Raw genomic sequence first — 21,323 nt, 5'->3', positions numbered from 1 at the left:
TTTACAGATTCTTTCATTTGGGAACCTCTAGGTGTTTACTTTCTTCTGAAGACAACTGTACATTTGAAAGTATTATATTTGTTATATTTTATTTATCATTTCTAAATTTCTTTTAGAGAGTGAGAGTTTTCAAGTCATCTTATCTACTCTGTTGCCATCAAAGTAAAAGTTTTTTTTTTTTTTAAAGATTTTATGTATTTTAGAGAGAGAAAGATAGCAATAGTTGTCACCTCTAGGATGCTCTGAGAGAAGACTTCCAGAGCATTCTTCACTTTCTTTTCCTTCCCTGTACATGAAGCCCCACATACCCCACAGTTCTTCACAAAGAGGTGGGTATGAGGGTCAGTATAGTCAATGTCCACAGTGAAGGAAAAGGAGGAGCTGAGTGAGGGGTGGGGTGGGGGGATACAACCTCGGAGGGAGGAGAGATTGCAAGGAACTTGGCCAGGCTGCAGGCACTTAGTCTCCCAGGCTATATTCGGGCTGGTGGCGCAGCGCAGCGCTGTGTTGTCAGCTTCTGGAGACACCAGCAAATCACCCTTGCTGTAGCCCCCATATGTGAGAATCTCCCAGGGCTAAAATCTTCCCTTTATGTATTTATTTATTTATCTATCTGCAAACTTTTAGATTTTTTTATTTATTTACTTGACAGACAGAGATCACAAGTAGGCAGAGAGGCAGGCAGAGAGAGAGAAGCAGGCTCCCCGCTGAGCAAAGAGCCCGATGCGGGGCTCGATCCCAGGACCCTGAGATCATGACCCGAGCCGAAGGCAGCGGCTCAACCCACTGAGCCACCCAGGCGCCCCTATCTGTTTATTTTTAAAGATCTTATTTATTTATTTGACAGAGAGAGACAAAATGAGAGAGGGAACACAAGCCTGGGGAGTGGGAGAGGGAGAAGCAGACCTCCTGCTGAGCAGAGAGCCTGATGCAGGGCTTGTTCCCTGGACCCTGGGATCATGACCTGAGCTGAAGGCCGCCGCTTAATGACTGAGCCACCCAGGCGTCCCTAAAATCTTCCTTTTAAAAGAGCCCAAGCTGAGGATAGAATAGGAGCCTGGTAACCTGCATTTTATTTTGTATCTTTTTTTTTTTTAATACAAGTTTTTAATTATAGTAAAAAACATACAAGATTTATCATCTTAACCATTTTTGAGTGTATCAGTTCGGTAATATTAAAAGTTAATTTTCATGTTGTTGTGCAGCAGATCTCCAGAACTTTCTCATCTTGCAAAACTGAAACTGTATACCCATGAAGCAACAGTTCTCCACTTCCTCCTCTCCTTGGGAACCAGCATTTTACTTTCTGTCTGTGATTTTGACTACTTTAGATGTGTCTTATAAGTGGAGTCATACAGCATTTATCTTTCTGTGGTTGGCTTTTTTCACTCAGCGTAACATTCGCAAGGTCCGTCCACACTGTAACATATGACAGACTGTTCTTTCTTTTTTAAGGCTGAATAATATTCCCTTTTGTGTGTATACCACATTTGGTTTATCCATTCATCTGTCTTATTGTGAATAAGGCTGCTGTGAACACGGGTGTACGAATATCTCTTCAGGACCCTGCTGTCACTTTCTTTGGATATATACCCAGAAGTGGAATTGTTGGCTTGCTCGGTGGTTTCATGGATTCTTTGAGGAACCTCCATACTGTTTTCCGTAGTGGTTACACTTTACATTTCTACAAACAGTGCACAATAATTTGCATCCTATTTGCCCCTTGTTGATTTGATGTCAGAACATCTCTTGGTCCTTGGTCCTTGTCTCCTACCTCTCAGCCCTGTCTTTGGATTCTTAGAGCTATGCTCCGAGAGTGCCTGGGCCACAGGGTGGGAAGCTGGGGTCTACACGGGGGAATGACCTGCCCGAGATTCTAGGCCTCCTGATCCTCCCAGACCTTTCACTTCACTCCTTTCCTCTGGGTCCCTGGCCTTTTCCCTCCGAGCTCCTGTGCTGTTGGGGGCCGAACAAGGAAGAGCGACTGATTCTCGGGCTTGGCACTTCCCGGGGTGTCCCGTCCCATGGCCGTATAGTTCTCCCTCCAATGCTGTGGTTTCTGCCCAAACAGGTCCAACGGGCGCTCCTCCAAGCGGAGCCTTGGAGGGCAAGGCCGGCACCATTACCTCCAACGAGTGGAGCCCTTCTAACTCCCCTGAGGGGAGCAACGTCTCTGGGGGCAGTCAGGCGTTGGACAAGCCCATCGACAATGACGCGGAGGGAGTGTGGAGCCCCGACATCGAGCAGAGCTTCCAGGAGGCCCTGGCCATCTACCCGCCTTGTGGCCGGCGCAAGATCATCCTGTCAGACGAGGGCAAGATGTACGGTAAGGAGCCTCTTGGGGCAGGGTGGCAGGCCCCTGCCCTCACGGTTCAGTTCTGGAACCTGGGCCTAGGCACAGGGGGACACAGGACTCTCGGGCTTCTCCAAGTAATGGAAGGGGAGTGCCCCAGTGGGGCATTTAAGGCAGACACTGCTTTCTTCTGTCTGGGCTTCCCAAGGCGTAGGAAGGTGTGTGAGGAGAAGCCTTTGGGTGAGAGGCTGTGGTAGTAGAAGCCTTGGGAAAGGGAAGAACACCCCCCAACCCATCGTCCCAGAGCGGACTGGGAAAATCCCATAAGCTGCCCCTCAGGCAAATGTCCCCTCATTCCCAGCTCCCCACTCTTGGCTGTGAAGGGAGGTTATGAAGTTGGCTCCTGGACTCATTCATTCCCTCATTCATGCACACACTCAGCCGTGAACCTTGTGTGCCAGGCCTGGGTGGGGAGGGTCTGGCCCCTGCTCACAACATGGTGAGGGTTGGGGGAGGTGAACGCACACAGAGCCGTGCTATAAGGCAGATGTGGGGTGTCCCAGGAGAGAGGCAGGCAGGGTGCTATAGACCTTCACTCAGGAAAGGTCCCCTCTGGCTCAGGGTCACCTGGAAAGGCTTGGTCATTGGGAGGGGCTGAGAATGTGGAACATACAGAGATCCTTCATGTCCAGTAGCCACATAGGAAGAACAAAGCAGTCTGCCTGGGGGTGTGCTGACCTTTGGATGGAGGAGAGGGTACGTGGGAAAGTAGAACAAAACCAAAAACTGAATAGCTGTCGGAAGACCCCAGTCAGGCCTCCATCCCCAGGACCCCCGGCTTGAAACACGGGGCTGAGGCAGGCACTGGGAGGGGTTCTGTAACTGGCGGGTCCTCTGACAACAGGGGGCCTTGCCCTGGCTCCCAACAAGATGGCTCCAGGCCAGGCATCCACCCCCAGGGGTTTCCGCTGAGGTTCTCTCTCCCCCATGCAGTGCTGGTTCCCCTTTGGTCTCCCAAGACAGAGACTTTGTCAGCTGTCTGAAGTGCGCTGTGTGAGGGGCTCATGGGGGCTGGCTGTATTCGTCTTCGTGGGCTGCTGTAGGAAATGACCACAAATGGGTGACATAGCCCAGCAGAAACGTATTTTCTATTTCAGGAGAAGTCTCAGGTTAGGGTGTCTATAAGGCTGGTTTCTTTTGGGGGCTCTGAGGGAGGGTCTGTTCCAGTCTCTTAGCTTCTGGTGGTTGCTCACAAGCCAGAGTGGGAAGCTGGGGTCTACATGGGGCTTGCAGCTGGATCACTCCTGTGACTCTGCTGCCACTCTGTTGTCACATGGCCGTCTTCCATGTGTGTCCTTGCCTCTTCTTATAAGGATACTCGTCACACCTAATCCCGTGTGACCTCATCTTAGTACAACTATAAAGACCCTGTTTCCAAATAAGGGCACTTCTGGGGTTCTGGGTATACAGGAGCTCTGGGCGGACACTCTTCAACTTAGTTCAGTGAGAACGAACATGTGTCCAATTTGTTACCATCTTGGGGGAACCACGGGGTTCTCACAGCCCCTGGTACTCATCCTTTAGCTGCAGCCTTCCCTGCAAAGCCAGTGATTCCTCTCTTTCTTTTACTTGCTGGGGAGACAAGGTCTGTGCTAGCTGGACTCTGGGTCTTGTCCTCAGGCTCTGGTTGTAACTATGCCTCTCTCCTCACCAGCCCCACTGTTGTGGCTTTGCTGGGTCCGCACAGAGTCTCTCTGATTTCTGTGGGTATCTGTGCCCTGTGTTGCGCCCCCCCCCCAATACCACACTTGCTCTAACCACTTCCTGCTCTGGTGGTTGCTTCTTACTTCTGGCCCCTGTGGAAGCTTCGTGGAGAAGACTGCTGATGTGTATGGGGCACCTGGTTGGGGTGCCAGGTGTGGGATCAAGTGCTTTACATAGGTTGTTGCCCTGGAGCTGGAGAGGAATGGAGAGCCAGTATCTTTGGCTCTTTCTACTACTCTGGTGGAGAATGGGATGGGTCCTGATGCAGAGCTGAGGTGTGAAGGTGAGAAGGGGTGGGGAGGGCAGATGTGGACAAAACGTTTAGCTGGAGAGCTGTCTGGGTCTCCTGTTGGGAAGCAGCATACATCCTGGTGCTTTAAGGAGCAACTTTTCTGGCAAACACAAGGGGCCAAGAGGTGTTCAGCAGAAGGAGAGAGCCGAGGGTGCTGCGGTATCCGGGGGGCTGGGGAGATGACAGAACGTGGCAGATTCGGCAGACATTTGTTGGAGTGCCGGTGTGGACCAGACTCTGAATGCTGAGATGTCTCTGTGTGTGTGTGGTAAAATATACATTACATAAAATTTACCCTTTTCACCATTTTTAAGTGTACAGTTGAGTCGCATAAAGGACAGTCACGTTGTGGTGAAGCCACCAGCACCGCCCTTCTCCAGAACTTCTGCATCTTCCTGAGGCCCCCATCCCCACTCGGCACTAACTCCCATTCCCTCCTCCTCCCAGCCCTGACAGCCACCACTCAGCTTTCTGTCTCTGTGGATGTGACTGCTGTAGGGACCTCCCAGAAGTGGAATCAGACAGCATCTGCCCCTTTGTGACAGCCTTAGTTCACTTAGCATCGTGTCCTGGAGGGCCCTCCGTGTTGTGGCCCAAGTCAGAACTTCCTAACGTTGTGTGGTATGATAGACCACATTGTGTTTCTCTGTTCACTTGGCGGTAGACATTTGCGGGGTACGTAGTTTTATTTACTTGTTATGGGTACATATTTCTCTCCCCACTTCACGTGTAAAGGAATTGGGTTAAGAGACTTTGTTGTCAGTCGGCAGACGATTGTGACTGAACCAGTTTGGAAGTGCAAGCCTGCAGACCTCCGAAGTTCTGTCCGGCCCAAGGGAAGCTGTTGAGTGGCGGGGGAGCAGGATGAAAATGGTGTTTGGCAAACTGTCCTGGCTATGTTGTTGTCCCGTTTGTGGCTCTCCGCCTGTGCAGAGACACAGGGAGGGGCAAAGGGTGGGGGGATCACACAAGGGAGGACCTGGAGGAAGAGAGGGGAGGGGGGCAGGGGCCAGGAGCCTCTTAATTATGCGGAAGAAGACAGGAACTGTCAGTGGCCTCTGATGTCCTCTAGCTCTTCGATCTTTTCAAGGGTTGGGGTTAGGGTTAGGTTAGGGTTAGGATTAATGTTTTACATGCGTAGAGAAGCCAAGAGTTTCTCCCAGATTCTCTCAGGTGGTAAGTGGGAGAGCAAAGGCTAGAAGCAGTTCCCTGCTCCCAGGCACAGTGCTCCCCCATCACCCCGAGTGGCCTTTGTGCGCTCAGTGAAGCCTGGTGCCTCTCCTGCTCCTCTCCTGCCTGCCCCCGCCTCCAGCTTGGCCTGGCTTGGCCCGGGCTCCAGGTGGGTCAGGCTCCGGGCAGGGCCACTGGAGGCTGCTTCTCAGTGTCCAATGACTCACCCAGCCCCCAGGGCACCTGTCCTTCATGAGCACAGATCCTGCTGGGGTCCAGACACTGGCTTATCCCCATCTCCTCTTACCAGGCGCGGGGGCTGAGCCAGGGCAGGACCGCGCAGGGAGTTGGTGAAGGGGCCCTCCGCAGGGGCTGCCGTCCAGCTGGGAGGTATATATAGCTCTGAGCTCAGCCCGGTGTGTGGGATGGGACCCCGGGAGGTGGAGGAAGAGGGACAAGCTGCCAAGCTGACTCAGACCTTGTCTCGCTCTGGCTCTTCTCCTCCATCTTCTCATCTTCCCTCGGGGGACCCACTCTTGCCACCCTCCAGTGCCCTAGCCACATTCTGCACCCCCGAGAGCCCGGTCTGTACACACCCCACTTCCTGCAGTCAGCGGCCATCGGTCCTTTTGTAGGTGGGCCAGCCCAGCGGGACACAGGGTGGGAGCTGAGAACAAGCAGGCAGGAAGAGGCCTTGGGCAGGGAGAAGAGCAGGCTGATGTCGGGTGCCCCGAGGAGGAGTCTAGACCTCAACACAGGACAGGGATTCAGCCTGCTCCTGGCTCTGGCCCCAGGACAGCCAGCGCGGGACAGGCTGAGGAGGGCCAGCAGACATGCAGATAACATGCGGAGCTGCAGGACAGATTAGCGCCTGTTATTTCTGAGCCGAGCCTCCCACGCTTGTGGAAGGGCTCCCGCAACCAGGGCTGCTGGCCGGCTACTGCCCACGGCTGCCTTCAGTTTTGCTCTGTCACTCTGTGACCCTCGCCCTGGCACTGCCACGCTGGTCGTTCTGACCTCCTTTGGCCAGCCTGGCCTCTGGCCCTGTGGGCAGGTGGTGGAGAGGTGAGCGTAGGGCAACTTCTCACCCCCACCTGCCCGCACGCTCTGTCTTTCCCTCCCCTCACAGCTCCTTCTTACCTTCTCTGTTCTGTCTGCAAGAGGGCTGGCTGGCTCTGTCTTCTGTGCATGCATTCGTTCCTGCCCACCATGCTCCTGAGTCTCCCAGCTCTCCTGGTGTATCCCCTTTCTCTGCATCTCCTCTCCTTGCGTCCTCTGTTGTCTCCCTGGGTGCCTTGTGGCCCAGGCTTCTAGTTGCCATTAGCAATCCAGCAGCTCTTACCAAGCGAGCTCCTCCACTGCCTTTTGCTCTCTTGCCCTGTGGTTTCTAGATCCTTCCATGTTCCCCACTCTGGCTCATAACACTGACTTCAAAATTCTGGAGGCCTGATGGCGTGACCCTCAGTTCACACCTGGTCTGTGCCAGGAGCTCATGTGGCCTTGGGCTGGTGGTCTAACCTTTTTCAGCTTCAGTTCCTCATTTGTGAAGCTAGGGGCAATGATGATAATGTCGCCTTTCTGTCTGGTTTTGGTTCCATTTATTTATTTCTTTTATTGTGGGAAGATAGACACCAAGGAAAATTTACCACTGTAACCCTTTTAAGTCACAGTTCAGTGGCGTAAAATTCATCTTGTGGCACCTGTCATCACTACCATCCATCTCCAGAACATTCTCATCCACCCCAAACTGAAGCTCTGTGGCCCTTAGACACTAACTCCGTGTCCACTCCGCTGTCCCCCAGCCCCTGGGAAGCTCTCTTCTGTGTTGTGTCTGTACAGATTTGCCTCTTCGTGGTAGCTCATGGAGGTAGAGCCAGTCATACAGTGTTTGTGTTAGCACAGTGTCCTCAAGGTTTACCTGTATTGTGGGCCTGGGTCAGGACTCCGTTATTTTTTATAGCTGAGTAATACTCCTTTGCACAGATACACCATGTTTTGTGTATCCGTTGAGCTCTTGGTGAACACTTGGTTGTCTCCTCTTCTCCCCTGTTGTGGCTAGTGCTGCTATGAACACGTGTGTACGGGTATGTGAGTCCTCCTTTCAATTCTTTTGCGAAAATACCTAGAGATGGGATTTCTGGAACACGGGGTAATTGCGCTTCACTTTTTGAGGAAGCAGCAGACCATCTTCCAGCGGCTGCCCCATGTTATGTTCTGCCAACAGAGAGCAAGGGTCCCGGGGTCTTCACTTCTTTGCCAGCACTTGTTGCTTCTTGTGGTTGGTTGGTTTGTGCTTGAATTGTCATCCTTGTGGGTGTGAAGTGGTAGCTTGTGGTTCTGAAGTGGTAGCTTGTGGTTCTGATTTGCATTTCCCTAATGATTAGTGACGTTGAACATCTTTTCAGCACTGCCACAGGGATGAGAGCACGTGGAGGCACATCCGGTGTGCAGCAGTGGGGTGTGAAGCTGAATGGGACGTGTCCTCTGTCCTCAAGAGCTCGAATTTTAGGGAGAGAGGAAGGCAGGAGCTCCAGTGACTTTCAGCCAAAGAGTCCGAGAAAGGCACGGACCCCTGTGCACCGGGACTTGGAGGTGGGAGTGAGCACACCCACTTGGGTGGGGATCAGGGGCTACATCTTGGGGCGGTGGCCTTCAAGGTGGGGTGGGATTTCACCAGAAGCCTCAGAGCACTGCAGAGACAACAGTGGTTCGAGCTCAGATGTCAGGCCTAATCTCTGCCTTCTGAGGCTGCGGGCAGAAGTTTCTTGTCCACAAATAGCCTCTCCTCCGGCTGCAGGTGTTTATAGCTTCAGCTGATCCCTGGACAGACAGGCCCCCAGGCCATCGGGATTAGAGGTGGTCCTGGAGGACGGGAGGGCTTGCTCCCGTGAGGGTCCTCTGGGAAGCCAAAAGCCGGTGTGTGCATGTCCGTCGTCTTTTCAGTGGGGGGCTCTGTCCTCAGGTTCTCAGCTTTCTCCATTTTTTTTTTTTTAAGATTTTATTTATTTGACAGAGAGATCACAAGTAGGCAGAGAGGCAGGCAGAGAGAGAGGGGGAAGCAGGCTCCCCGCTGAGCAGAGAGACCGATGTGGGGCTCGATCCCAGGACCCGGAGATGATGACCTGAGCTGACGGCAGAGGCTTAACCCACTAGCCACCCAGGCGCGCACTTTCTCCACTTTTGGACTCCTAGCTTTCATTGTAACAGGACCTTACGAGCAACAAAGCAGTAGCGGCTGGCTTTGCTGACCTTCCGCTAGGCGGTAGGTGCTTTACGTCCTCGATGCTGTTTAGTGTACTTATGGCCCCAGGGAGGGCTGGTGCAGACAGGGGAGGCAATACAGGCAGAAGGAGATGCAGAAATGGCCCGTCCCAGATAGGCTTGTGCCGGTGGGATAACGATGTCAGCGGTAGTGTGTGGCCAGTGAGAAGCCTGGGGCGGCCGGTGGGCATGTGTGCCGTCGAGTGTGGGGTTAGGAGGAAGTGGTGGTGGCCGCATGGGCCCTGCGTTGGGGAGGCTCCACCCTAAGCCTGTGGTGAGGCCAAGGCTCCCCTTTGTCCATCGGCTGTCCTTGCCTATGGTGGGGTGGGGCCGTGGGTGTGAGTTGGGGCTGTTGGACACATGTCTTCTGACAGATGGGCCACAGTCTGGCGGGGGCGTCCTTTCCAGCCACACCCAGGCCCTCTCTGAGGTTGGCCAAGGCCACCTGCCACACTGTAATGCCCAGCTGCCCGACTGGCCCCGCCGAGGTCCAGGCTGGCCTCCCACTACCCCAGCATGTGGTCTCCACCCTGGAGGAGAGAAGACTGGCCTGACTTCGAGCAGCAGATGACAGAGCTGGGACAAGGATGTGGGTCTCTTTCCCTCCCACTAACTCATCTGGACTTTGCACTCATTTCTTAACTGCCCTTGCTCCCTGCTGGCCTGCCGTGTGGTTTCAGGGCTCTGCCTCTGAGCATATGCTCCCTGCTTCTCTCCCCTTCTCCCTTTGACTGTGGCATTCTGATATCTACACCATCCACAGCATGTTGGTGTCTGTCAGCTGGGGTAAGCACAGTCCGTGAGAGTGAAAACAGTGGGCAGGGTCCTGGGTCCCAGTAGTTGGACCTGGGTCCAGGACCTGGGTCAGGGCGAGGGGCAGTCAGACATAGCCAAGGACTTGCTTCCTGCAGAGAGCCAGGTGGGGATTGGTCCGAGGGAGGAGCCCCATGATGTCTTGAGGAGGCAGCTCCCAGCCCCGCCTAGGGAGGCGGCCATCCTAGCACCGTCATGAAGCCTTAGAAGTGTATGTTCTCGTGGCACCTGGGACACTTAACAAACCATGTGGCTTTGAATTTTCCCCTCTCTGGGCCACAGTTACTTCTTCCCTAGGCTATATCAGACCTCTGGGGGCACCAGGTCTGGCCCTCGCTTCTGAGAGAGGATGGCTCTCACTTCCATGTTAAGTAGAAGTCATGCCTTGCGGTCCTGAAGAGACAAGCTCTGGAACCAGACTGGATGGGTTTCAGTCTCCACCACTTGTTGGCCTGTGACCCTGAACGGCTTTCTGAACCTCCATGTGGCTCGATTTCCCTGTGTGTAGAAGGCAATGGCAGTAGCAGTGGCGTAGAGCAGCTGTGAGGATTGTAAAGGGGGACGAGGATCCGACTGTCCCAGTGAACAGTGTATTTGCACAGGTCCTTTTGTACGAAAGTGCTCAGTAAATGTTCACGACTGTCGCTCTTGTTACGAGAGCGAGAGAAGCGGTAGCAACTCCCCACATAAGTGTAAATAAAGCCTGGATTAGAGGCCAGCTGGCCCTGTGGCAGCAGTGTGGCCGGGTGGCCTCTGGAGCACCCTGCTGGCAGGAAGGAAGCTGGTTGGCCCCTCTTGGCTTGACACACCCACAGAGAGCCCACACTTCACTCCTGCTGAGGGGTGCTCTCCACCCTGGCATCACCTCTGGTCAGCAGAACAGAACTGGGTGGAATAACGGCCTGAGATGAGCTGGTGTGTGGGAGGGTGCTGTTCCAGAGATGGGGGGTGCTGTTCCAGAGAAAGGGGTGCGCTGTTCCAGAGATGGGGGTGCTGTTCCAGAGATGGGGGGTGTGCCGTTCCAGAGAAAGGGGGGCACCGTTCCAGAGATGGGGGTACTGTTCCAGAGATGGGGGGTGCTGTTCCGGAGATGGGAGTGCTGTTCCAGAGATGGGGGTGCTGTTCCAGAGAAAGGGGGGTGCTGTTCCTGATATGGGGGTGCTGTGCCAGAGAAAAGGAAGAGAAGATGCCCAACTTGGAAAAACACTGACAGCTGAGTTGGGTTTGGCTCCTGTGGCCCCCAAAAACGGCCTGTGGGGTGGCAGAGCTCCTGAGCCCTGTAGCAGAGGGCAGAGGGCGCTGTGGGACTAGGAGGGGGCTGTGTCTCCATGACCTGGGGCTCCTGGCATCTCTGATGTCTGGAGTAGGCGTCTCAGCCCCTGCTGGTCTCCCTCGGTGCTCCTGCTCCTGTGCTGTGGAGAAAGGGCCGCTGTGCCCGGGCTCAGAGGGCAGTGCTGGTAACTGAGCATCTTCTCAGTGTCCTGCACTCTCGGTGCCGCTGGCCTGGGCAGTTCTGCCAGATCTGCGGGCAGGTGCTCGGGGTGGGATCTTCCGGCTTCAGTGTCCTTGGCTGGTACCAGGTGCGGTTGTCCTTGGCTGGTACCAGGCGCGGTTGCCCGCCTTCCTGTAGGCCGGAGGGAGGTCCGTGAGGCTCACGCTTCAGGACCATCCGTTGCACATCCCCCTTCCAAGCCCCTAGTCTGTTTGTTTGTAAAGCAGTTTCATTGGAGCTTAATTGCCGTACGGTGAACTGTACGTATTTGAAGCGGCCAGTTTGGTTAAGTTTTGACAGATGTACACACACCTATGAAGCCAGTTGCTCCGGTCAAGAGAGTAAACACGTCCATCTTAACCTGAAACGATCTTTACCTTACTTTGCATTTATACGTTAAATTCTTTTTCTCAAAGAGAGCCTCCCAAGTTTTAGATGCTTCAGGCTCCGTAGAAATCGGGATTTGCTCCTGCAAATAAAATCAAATTAAATGAAATGAGGCTGGAATAAGGAAGCACTTTAACAGCTATGTTGAACTAATTGGAAGTAAAAAGCGATTTGCTTTTATTTAATGTGTACCTTACCTGTCATAGGCCAGAATGCCTTGTGGGACATCTGGTCAGCATCTTCTCACCATTCCCTTCTCATTGATTTAACATGTATTTACTGGGAGCCCACTACAGAAGACGGCAGGCAGCGTTCTAGGTGTTGGGTGTGGACAAGTGAATAAACAGACAAAACCCCCTGTTCTCAGGAGCTTTTCTTCCGCTGGGGGTGAGGGTGGGGGGTGGTGCTCTGAGTGAGCAAGCAGATCCTGTGGTGTGTCGGAAGGTGCTGGGGAGAACAGCAAAGACTCGAGGTCGTTGCAGGGGGGTGGATGTGGGTTGACGTCAGCCGTCAGCAGAGAGTTCGGGAAGCTGTCTCTAAGACAGAGGCACCTAAGCAAAGAAGGCGTCCAGAGCGGGAAAGTGAGGGAGTGGGCCGTGTGCGGTGGGGCTGAGAACGCGGCACACGGAGGCCCTCAGGTGGGGCCTCAGGTGGGAGCGGGCCAGGCACGTCTCAGGAACAACCAGGAGACCCAGTGGAAGATGCTGCACGGTCAGAGCGGCTGTGGGGATGGAGTGAACAGGCTCCGGGGCCTTCCAGGCCATTGCAGGGGCTTGAACACTTGCAATCTGAGCGAGATGGGTAGCCATTGGAGGCTGTTTGAGCCACGGGATTGCTGTGGCTGCCGTGTTAAGAATAGGCTGAGGGCGTGGGATCCAGGTAGAAGGCCGTCGTCAGAGTTGAGGCCACAGAGGATGGGAGCTCGGACCATGGAGGGTGAGATGGTGAGAAGTGGCTAGATACCAGATATACATTTGACCTTTGAACAATGTGGGCATTAGAGGGAACAACCTCTACCCCACCCCCACCCCCAGCACAGACACAGTGCACAATCCACGTATAACTTGACTCTCCCAGAGCTTGACTACTAATAGCCTGCTGCTGACCAGAGCCTTTCCAGTAATACAAACAGTCGATTCCCCTGCCTTTCCCAGCAGCAGCCCCTGCGTTCTCCCGCTCACCCTTCCCTGGAGCGCGCCCTCCAGCTCTGTGATCGGCCTCCTGGTCTCGGGAACCCTCCCTCCTCCCCTGCTCTTCTCCTTGCTCCCAGGCTGGGCCCCCGAGCTCAATTACTCCCACGGGCCTCTTCCTTTAACAGGAAAGGAAACTGAGCTGAAGAGAGCTCTCATTGAGCTCAGGTTAAGGTCTGTTTCCTAAGTCTATAAACGTTTGGTTAGAATCATCTGGAGGAGGAACCTTAAAAGGGCTTGGTTTAAGAAGGGAAGTCTGGGTGAAGGTCCAAGAAGAATGGGACGTGCCAAGATCCCATATCTTGTTTTTGGAGCCACTGGGCTACACCCAGCTCCCAACTCCCAGTTCTGGCGATGACTTAGACCCTCTGGCCAGTGATCAGAGCGTTTCCTAACTGCAGCGTGGGTGTCTCTCGTTAGACATGGTGTGGGACTGTTCAGCCATCTTTGGACATTCGTTTAAAGGAGCCTGTGGAATACCTCTCCGCGGAGAGCTTTGAGAAGCGACGCGTCCCCGGATCCCTGTTTTAGGTGCAGACCAGCCCGCAGGTGATAGCCTCAGGGTCTGATCCTCCCCCACCCCTTCCCCTGACACAGACTGTCCAGTGCTCTCAGGCCAGCTAGTCTTCCTGGCAGACAAGTCCTCCCGAGGGTGGCCTCTTAATTCAGTTTTGGCAGTGGGGAAAGGTCATCTGGGGGGCCAGCTTGGCCTTGGCTGTGCTCTCCAGTTACAGCGGGGTGGTGGACAGCCCACTTGTCTCACCCCTGCCCCCCGCACCTCCTGACTCAGAGCCACAGCCCTCCAGGCTCAGCAAGGGTCGGCGGGACGGGGCGGGCTGGTGGCTGTGCTGCTGGCCCCAGAGCTGGCCCCAGAGTGGGCCCAGGGAGGTGACAGCTCCTGCTCAAACCCCCTTGCCCTCCCTCTCCCTAGCCCAATGCCCTTCTTTATAGTCTAATCCTACCCAGTGATCAAGGTCCAGCAGAAGGCTCACCTGACCACCCAGCCTGAGCTGACCCCTGTGCTCTGAGCACACTGTGTTCGGTGGCCCGCACTGTCTGTGGCCCGCACTGGGGTTTCATCATGGGCACACGTCTCTCCTCAGCTGTGTGGTGGTTGTTTTGAAAACAGAATCGACTTTCATAATTGCATTTACAATAGTAGAGGACGTGGGTGGCTCCTTACAGTTTTCTAGGGTCCCTTAGACACGGCCTCGGCCTCTAGGAGACGGCTCCCGTGGTGAACACTCAGTACAACCTGGTGACTGGTCTGGTCAGAGCCATGCAGTTGGAGGTGTGGGCTGCCCCGGTTTTCTTGATCTGAGTTAAGGGCCTCAGGCCTCTTCCCTGAGGATGCTCAGGGTCTCAGCACTTATGTCTCTCATCCCTCCTGCTGCCCGCAGACAAGGCAAGACCTCTCATGAGGTTCTGCTCATCTCTGGAGGTGGTGGAAGCTGTGTGGGCAGGGGCTGCATGGGCGAGTTTCAAGGTCCAAGCACTTCCCTGCAGCCTCCCAAGTGTGCAGAAGGCCCCAGGAGGAAGCAGGACAGATTGGCAGCTGTCCCACTGCTGTAGAGTGGGGGGGGAGGAGGTGGCCTCTGAGAGGGCTCCTCGAGTTCGTATGGGGCTCACAGCCCTGTCACCTCCTTGCTCTCAGGTTACCAGTCCCCCAGCAAGACCTGTTGCTGCTGGGAGATCCCTGGGATCCAAGGAGGGCGGGAGGGAAACTGCGGAATCCTCATCCCAAGTCCCCACTCAAGGTGGGCAGAGGGTGAGGGAAGGGATCCCCAGATCCTCCCGTGTTTCTGCCTTTTGTCCTTCGCCTGCTGAGAGGCTGTTGGTGTCTCTGTAGGTCGGAATGAGCTGATTGCCCGCTACATCAAGCTCCGGACAGGGAAGACCCGCACCAGGAAGCAGGTGGGCCCTGGGGGATGAGCGTGGGTCCCAGGGGCAGGTACCCCAGTCCCAGCCTGTTCCCGTGGTGGGCCAGGCCCTCTGCAGGACCAAGGGTGGCTTCTTGGTGGGGCTGGTTCAGAGGGGTTATTTCTTTCTGGTGTGCTACAGACCATTCAGTTTCCCTGCAGTCCCTGCTGCCATCAGCTGGGAGGAAGTCCCCCACTCCCGTCCCCAGGACACTGGAAGAACAGAGAGTGAAGGACTGGCGCTGTACTTTGATTTATCGCCAGACTCTGGGTTAGCTGGATGTGGCGAGACTGAAGACCTATCACTGACTGCCCCTTTCACTCACTCATTCCACAGATGTGGCTTGAGGATGGTGCAGGGCTGAGGGTCGAGGAGCCAGCATGGGGAGCGCAGGCCTCCTGGGAGGTAGGGACAGGAGCCTTCTCTTCTTGCTACAGGTCTCCAGCCACATCCAGGTGCTGGCTCGTCGCAAAGCCCGCGAGATCCAGGCCAAGCTAAAGGTAAGGCAAACCAGCAGCGGTGGGAAGGAGGACCGAGGGCATAGGTGGGACCAGCTTCCTAGAAGTTAGGGCTCTTTTTCCCCTTGGGTTCAGGGACTGGCTGTTGGTGTGCAGAGCCAGTGTGCTTCTTGGTGTTGAGAAGAGTGGGGTTCAGCCTGTAACTGCTCTTGTCTGCACCGGGAATGACAGTTGAGCTGTGTGTGTGTGTGACCCCCAGCCCCTGCAGCATCCCCCTTCCAGGGCAATTTACTCTCCAGGTCACAGCGGGATTGCCCTCCACGCCCCATTCCTGGAGGACCTCATGGAGGCCCTGACCCCTTAGTGCCATCCCCTGAGCCTGTGGGGTGGGGGTGGACAAGCTTGGGAGGCCCTGCTGTGGGGGTGGGGTGGCTGTTCCCCGGGAGCTGGGGGAGTGCCCCCCCCACACTCCACTCTCAGATGGTTGGTTCTCTCCCCTTCCCAGATCAGCCCCACCTGACAGTCCCCAGTCCCCAGTTGCCAGAGCAGTCCCCAGCAGGGGACTGCTCCGGGGAGGCCCCGCTGCTGACAGGACACCCCTTGGGGCGGTAAGTTCCCCACAGAACTCAGGCCTCCTGGATGCCAGAGTCAGGGGACCCTTTCAGGGACTTCCAGCTGGGAATGAGCTCGCTGTCCCACAGGGGTTTGTAGCGGAGCTTGCCCAGCTACCAGGCAGGAAGAGCTGACGTTTAGGGGTGTCAGACTGAGACCAGCAGTTAATAAACTTTTTTTTCAGCCCTTTTTGTTTTTTCCCCAAACAGAATATCACACCAGTACGTTATCACAGGAGCTGCCCTGGTCAAAGCTATGTTGGTGAGGAATAGGCCAGAGACCCCTTGCTCCTATCCACCTCTCAGGCCCCGTGGCTCTTGAACCCCAAAGTAGCTCAGAGCCCAATTAAACACCTGCACTAGATGAGCTTGCAGGTCCCTGTGGCTCTGGCTATCAGTGATCCTGATGCTGGAGGCTCTGAACGAGTGGTGGGATCTCTCAGGAAGCCGCGCCCCATGGCCCACTCGGCCCAGCTGTCCCCCGCCCCCACAGCTGCAGCCCAGCACCTCACTCCTCTGTCCCCTGGACAGCTGGCTGGACCTCAGCTGTCGCTCCCTCCCTCTCAGGCCGAGCACACATACTCCTGGAGACCCCCCGGGGTCTGAAGTCCAGCTTGCTCTTACTTCCCCCTCTTGTCTGCCTCTGACTTGCTGGGACCCCGGCAGGGAGCCAGAATGGAGAAGAGACTTTCCAGTGTTCTGTTTATGGCCATTGAGGGAAACTTTTAATTCCCTTGGGGACCATCTGTATGGCCCACATTTGCTTCAAGGAATTGCTACCTTTGTCTACAGACTCTAATTTAGAAGCTGGGGAGAGCTCTGCTAGACCACTGGACGGACATCGAGGGGAACCACGAGCCCCTTACGCAGATCTTTGTGTGCGTGCGTTTTCTTGGAGAAGGTGGTCTGAGGATTTCATCATATTCTCAGAGGGGTCTGGGACCCAGCATAATTTGTCTCCCTGGACAGACTTCTTATTTGGTAGAAATCCCCCAGGACTCCGGATTGGGTGTAGTTGGCTCTGCCCTTGTGCCACGGGGGTGTGGTGAGTCACTGGCCCTCCTTGAGCTCTGTTCAGTTTAAGATGTAAAATGACAAGGGGAAGCAAGGTGGTGTCTGAGGTCCCCTCCAGTCCCCAAATTCAGTGTCTCCCTGGCCTTGTAACCTGGGCACTGATGTCACGCCCCATAGCATCTTTCCCACTTTGCCCTGATTCCTGTTCCACCCTGGTGACAACGTGCTTTCCTGAGCCCCGGTCACCTGTTCAGATCAGCTATCCGGCAAGGGACGTAAGTTGCTGACATCAAGCGGATGGAGCTCTCTGGCCTCACGGGGCAGTTGTTAACCACAGAGGTCCACGGGCTTTCTGAATGTTCGGCCTCCTGCATCATACATGTCCTCCTGGAGGGAGAGGCCTGGGCCGGCTGGCCTGGTGCGTTTGGCTTTTCTCTCCTGACTTTGGTGCACGTGTCTTTGGGAAGAGGCCCCCTTATGCTGAGAGCTCCCTCTTTGGTTATCGAGAGCCTCTGAGAACAAAGCCCAGGTTTGACCCGAAAGGACAATGGCTTGAGGATGAGCCCTCCTCTCAGAACGGTCTCCTGTGCCTTCTGTGCTGTGTGTACCCTTCTCTCCCCCGTCCCCTGCCCTGGGCCTGCAGAGGCCAACCTGGACCAAGCTCTCGGGCCAGCCACTGCCACGGTCAGTGCCCTAAATTCTCGGAGCCTCTGTTTTCTTCCTCTTAAAATGGGGATCCTGCCGGTCTTGCCAGCCTCATAGGAGTACTCTGATGTTCAGAATCAAAGTGAAGTCGTGTTCTTGACCTTCTCTGGGCCATCTTGTGCCACATGAGTGCACATGGTCCTGGCGAGGCCGGGTAGCAGGGCCTCTGCAGTTCTGGCTCCACAGTCCTGAGGTGCTGGGACGCTGGTCCCCTCACGGTGGTGCGTGCTTCACAGGGCTGTTGTGGGAGCCGAGGGAAACTGTCGTGGGGGAGTGTTGGGAGTGGCAAGGGCCTCCATCAGTTCTCCCTTGTCTGGGACTTGGGACAGATCTGGGTCTACCATCTTAATTACCAGATAACGGCTAATTTATTTTTCCCATTTAAAAATATTCATCATAAAGACAGAGTTGACATAATCCAGTCTCTTGGCCTCAGTTAAGATACACATACTGAATAAAACTTGCCATTCTAGTCTATATGTGGTCTTATTTTGGACAAAAACACAGTTCCCATTAGGCTTTTTGAAGTACAGAAAACTGAATACAGAAATACTGAAATACACGTCATCATTTTGAAGACCTGTGGGGTTGGGGTGCTCTGGCCCGGAGCTGCTGGCTTACACACGCATACATGTTATTACTGTGACTGTCCTCGCCAGTGTTGCACGTGCTTACAGATGCTTTCCTGTGCACTTGTTAGTTCAGAGCCTGTGCAGGGCGAACCTGTTCTTTGGTGTCTTTGGACCCATGGAGGGGAAGTAACAGGTGTTGACACCTGCCACATAAAAGGCGGGGGTGCCTTGGGCATCCACAGTGCAAGGGGAGACCCATGGGGCAGGACTGGGACAGGTGGGACCGTAGGAGACCGTCCCATGCCTGCAGATAGTCCGTGTGGCTGCAGAAGAGGACTCCTGTCTGTTTGAGGAGGGCTCTGACATATTTATGTAGTATCTCTTCCATGAGCCAGGTCCCATGCCAGCTGCCAGGGGCGTGGAGGCAAGCAAGGACTAAAAGGCTTCTCATAGTGTCCCCGTGAAGACACAGTCTGGCACATGGTTTCCCAAGGCCCTTAAACTCTAATGAAACAGACTGGACAAGTATTTTGCTCCATGACAGAGGAGGAAACTGATCAGAGGAACCAAGTGACCTGTGCTCAGTCACAGACCAAGTTCATAGCACTGCAGGGGCGTGAGCCTGGTCCCCCAGGGCCTTGTCCAGGGCGCTGGCCACTGGCAGGACAGTTTCCCTGAGCACAAGTCCGGACCCCGCCTTGCCCACACCTGCTGTAGTGACCACTGCTGAGGCCCTCCCTTCCAATGTCTCCCCAGGACCAGGCAGCTAAGGACAAGGCCCTGCAGAGCATGGCTCCCATGTCGCCCGCCCAGGCCATCTCCGCCACAGCCTTCCACAGTAAAATGGCCCTCGCCCAGGGCCCAGGCCACCCAGCAGTCTCAGGGGTAAGTGGGGCTGCCTGGAGCCAGAGGCCGAGCCAGCCCCTTCTTCTCACTCCTTCCCATCTTGAGGAGCTGGAGGCACTGGCCAGGCCCCATTTCTCTTGAGTCCTCCCAGGCCCGAAGAACCAGGAGGAAGGAGGGACCAAGGATTGAGGGGCCACGCTGAGGCACGGCTCTGTTGGCATTGGCATTGGCCTATTGGGGGCCTTGCCAGTGACGCAGCAGGCCTTCCACAAGAGGCAGAGCTGCCCCCAGTAGCCGGCCAACTGGGTAGCTTTACAGAGTTGGCCTGATTGACAGATGAGGAGGCTGAAGTTCCGGGATGGGAGCTGAAGCCTGAGGCTTCGGTGCAGCACCAGTGCAGCCCTGAGCAGCCCTCCACCACTCGGCCCACAGGCACTTAGCACTGCTCTCCTGCCACTCAGAGAGCTGATGCTCAGGCACAGACCCTTGTTTGGATTTTAAATTTCTTGACTGGGGCCAGCTTGGTGACACTTTCAGAATGGTCTAGAAAGGCTCCTCCTTTCCAGGGCTGTGTCCTCACAGGGTTTTCTTGCTGCAGGGACTAAATGGGTCTTCACGATGCACCCACAGCACCACCCTCGGCGTGTGGGGACGGGACCAGGACCAGCCCCTTGCTCAGTGAGCCTCCCGTCTGGCGGTTTTCAGAGTGTGTTCCAGAGACTGCTAGTCCCTCAGGATATTGCCTAGATAACGACACAAAGTTATCTTGTATGAGGAAGTTTGGGACACTTAGAACCAAATAGGTTTCTGAAATCTGGGACTGTTTGGGCCTGATGTGCTGCTACGCACTGTGGGCTTCTAAGGGAGGAATATCCCTGCTGTGATGCCAAACCTGGGCTTTCTCCCGAGGAGCACCTTCTCAGCAGAGCAGGTCCAGAGACTAGAGCTCCTCAAAACACTTGTGCTGGGCAGTAGTGCTAACTCTCTCCTTACCACCCACTGGGTCCAGGCCCCCAGCCCCGCCTTCCAGCTGAGGCCTGCCTGGCCTCCCCGCACCTCGGCCCACGTGCCTAGTCCTGTGCTGACTCTGCGCTTTTTGCCTCCTCAGTTTTGGCAAGGAGCTTTGCCAGGCCAAGCCGGAACATCCCACGAGTGAGTATGGCCTGCTACCAGTTGCCCTCTGAGCCGAACCCAAGCACATAAACGTGTGCTGTGGAGCCTGGCCCCAGTCTGGGACAGGACCACAGGCTGGCCTCAGCCTTTCAGCAGGGGCTCGAGCTTTGGAAATAGGGTCTCCTGCTCACAGACAACAGCTCAGTCTGCAGCATGGACACCCTGGGGTGGCATTTGCCGAAACGACAGTCTGTCCAGGGTGAAGCAGACCCAGAGCTTGGGACCCCAAGGGGAGGAGGCCAGGGAGCTGCCCTCTGGCTGGCCAGGGAGGGAGGGAGGGCGAGAGGGAGGGGCGGATTTTCCCAGTAGACATGCTGCTTCTGTGGGTCATCCATGAGACCATGAGTCCACGAGATGGACTTGACAGGGGAGGGAGCAGGTGGCCAGGGCCCACCAAGGCCACTGATGGCCAGACCACCAGGGCCAGACCCACAGAGCGTGCTGGACACTGCCGGAGGCTCCTGGGCTGCCTCCTGCCCTAAGGCTTACACCTGCTCTCTCCTGTCTCCCACAGTGTGAAACCTTTCTCTCAGCAAACCTACACTGTCCAGCCTTCGCTGCCTCTGCCAGGTGGGTCGGCAGTGCATGGCTCCCTGGCACCTCACATGCCTGCAGCTCCTGGCCCCCCAGGTCCCAGGGCCCCTGACAACTGGACAGCTCGTGATCTGTTTAGATGTGGCCCTGGCGCATGCTCAGGACAGACATCCCAGTCTCCTGGCTCTGCCCCTTGCCTTTCCCCTACCACGCACACCTCTGTGCTACACCAAGCCCCTCGTGCCACTTGGGCTGCCTGACCTGCTCCCCAACTTGGGCTCAGGACCTTCAGGGTGCATGTGGTTCAAAGGGGAGTGCCTGTGCCCCAGGGCTGCTGTTCTACCCGGTTGCCCCCATATGCTGCATGAGTGCCCTGGACAGCTTGGCTCTTGGAATGGCCCCCTTCTTGGTGACACTGTAGTCTTCTCCTTCAAGATGGGAGATCCGAGGAGAGCATGGCTTTCCGGCCTGGAGCTGCTGGCTAGCAGAGGGAGCCCTCCTGAGCAGAGCCGTGGAGCGTGGGTGTCCCTCCTCCCTGTTCAGGGGACACTTCTTTCTCATGAGGGTCCCTCACCTCCTTCCTTCTCTGCAGGGCAAGGCAAGATCCTCACCCTTAACCACCTTTTCTGGCCCGGGGAATGACTCTGCTGACCTTCTAGCCTGGCTCGTCGTGTCCTGAGAGCAGTGCGCTCCCCTCTTGGGGTCCTGATTGCTGCTTTCTCCCAGTCCCGAGTAGCCCACCCTCCTGTCTGTCCCCTCGTCTCACTGGCCTCGGTCTTGGTTCAGGCCCTCCTCCTCTCGCCTGCGTGACTGCGGTAGCCTCCTAAC

At 55.6% G+C, this 21,323-nt stretch overlaps 1 protein-coding gene across 9 annotated transcripts in view; it reads left to right on the top strand.

Annotated features, from left to right (window-relative positions):
* Window positions 1–21,323, top strand: part of TEAD4 (TEA domain transcription factor 4) — a 63,294-nt gene that overhangs the window by 26,192 nt on the left and 15,779 nt on the right. For 3 of the 9 annotated variants that reach the window (XR_013967313.1, XM_080812070.1, XM_080812069.1), the window contains exons 2-7: window positions 2,072–2,326; window positions 14,512–14,576; window positions 15,020–15,082; window positions 18,699–18,827; window positions 19,897–19,940; window positions 20,476–20,531. Coding sequence is in view for 7 of the 9 variants with exons in the window: in XM_080812070.1 (XP_080668196.1) it covers window positions 2,320–2,326; window positions 14,512–14,576; window positions 15,020–15,082; window positions 18,699–18,827; window positions 19,897–19,940; window positions 20,476–20,531 (364 nt within the window). In the remaining 2 variants the exon portion in view is untranslated. Of the gene's footprint in view, window positions 1–2,071; window positions 2,327–5,618; window positions 5,689–14,511; window positions 14,577–14,918; window positions 15,083–18,698; window positions 18,828–19,896; window positions 19,941–20,475; window positions 20,532–21,323 lie in introns of those variants that run through there. The other 6 variants (XR_013967314.1, XM_080812071.1, XM_080812073.1 and 3 more) reach the window with 4 other exon arrangements.

The sequence above is a fragment of the Martes martes genome, assembly GCF_963455335.1.
Source record: "Martes martes genome assembly, chromosome: 8".
In the NCBI taxonomy this organism is placed as follows: Eukaryota; Metazoa; Chordata; class Mammalia; order Carnivora; family Mustelidae; genus Martes; species Martes martes.
The sequence above is the reverse complement of the archived record's forward strand: the minus strand, read 5'-3'. Positions and strand labels throughout refer to the sequence as shown.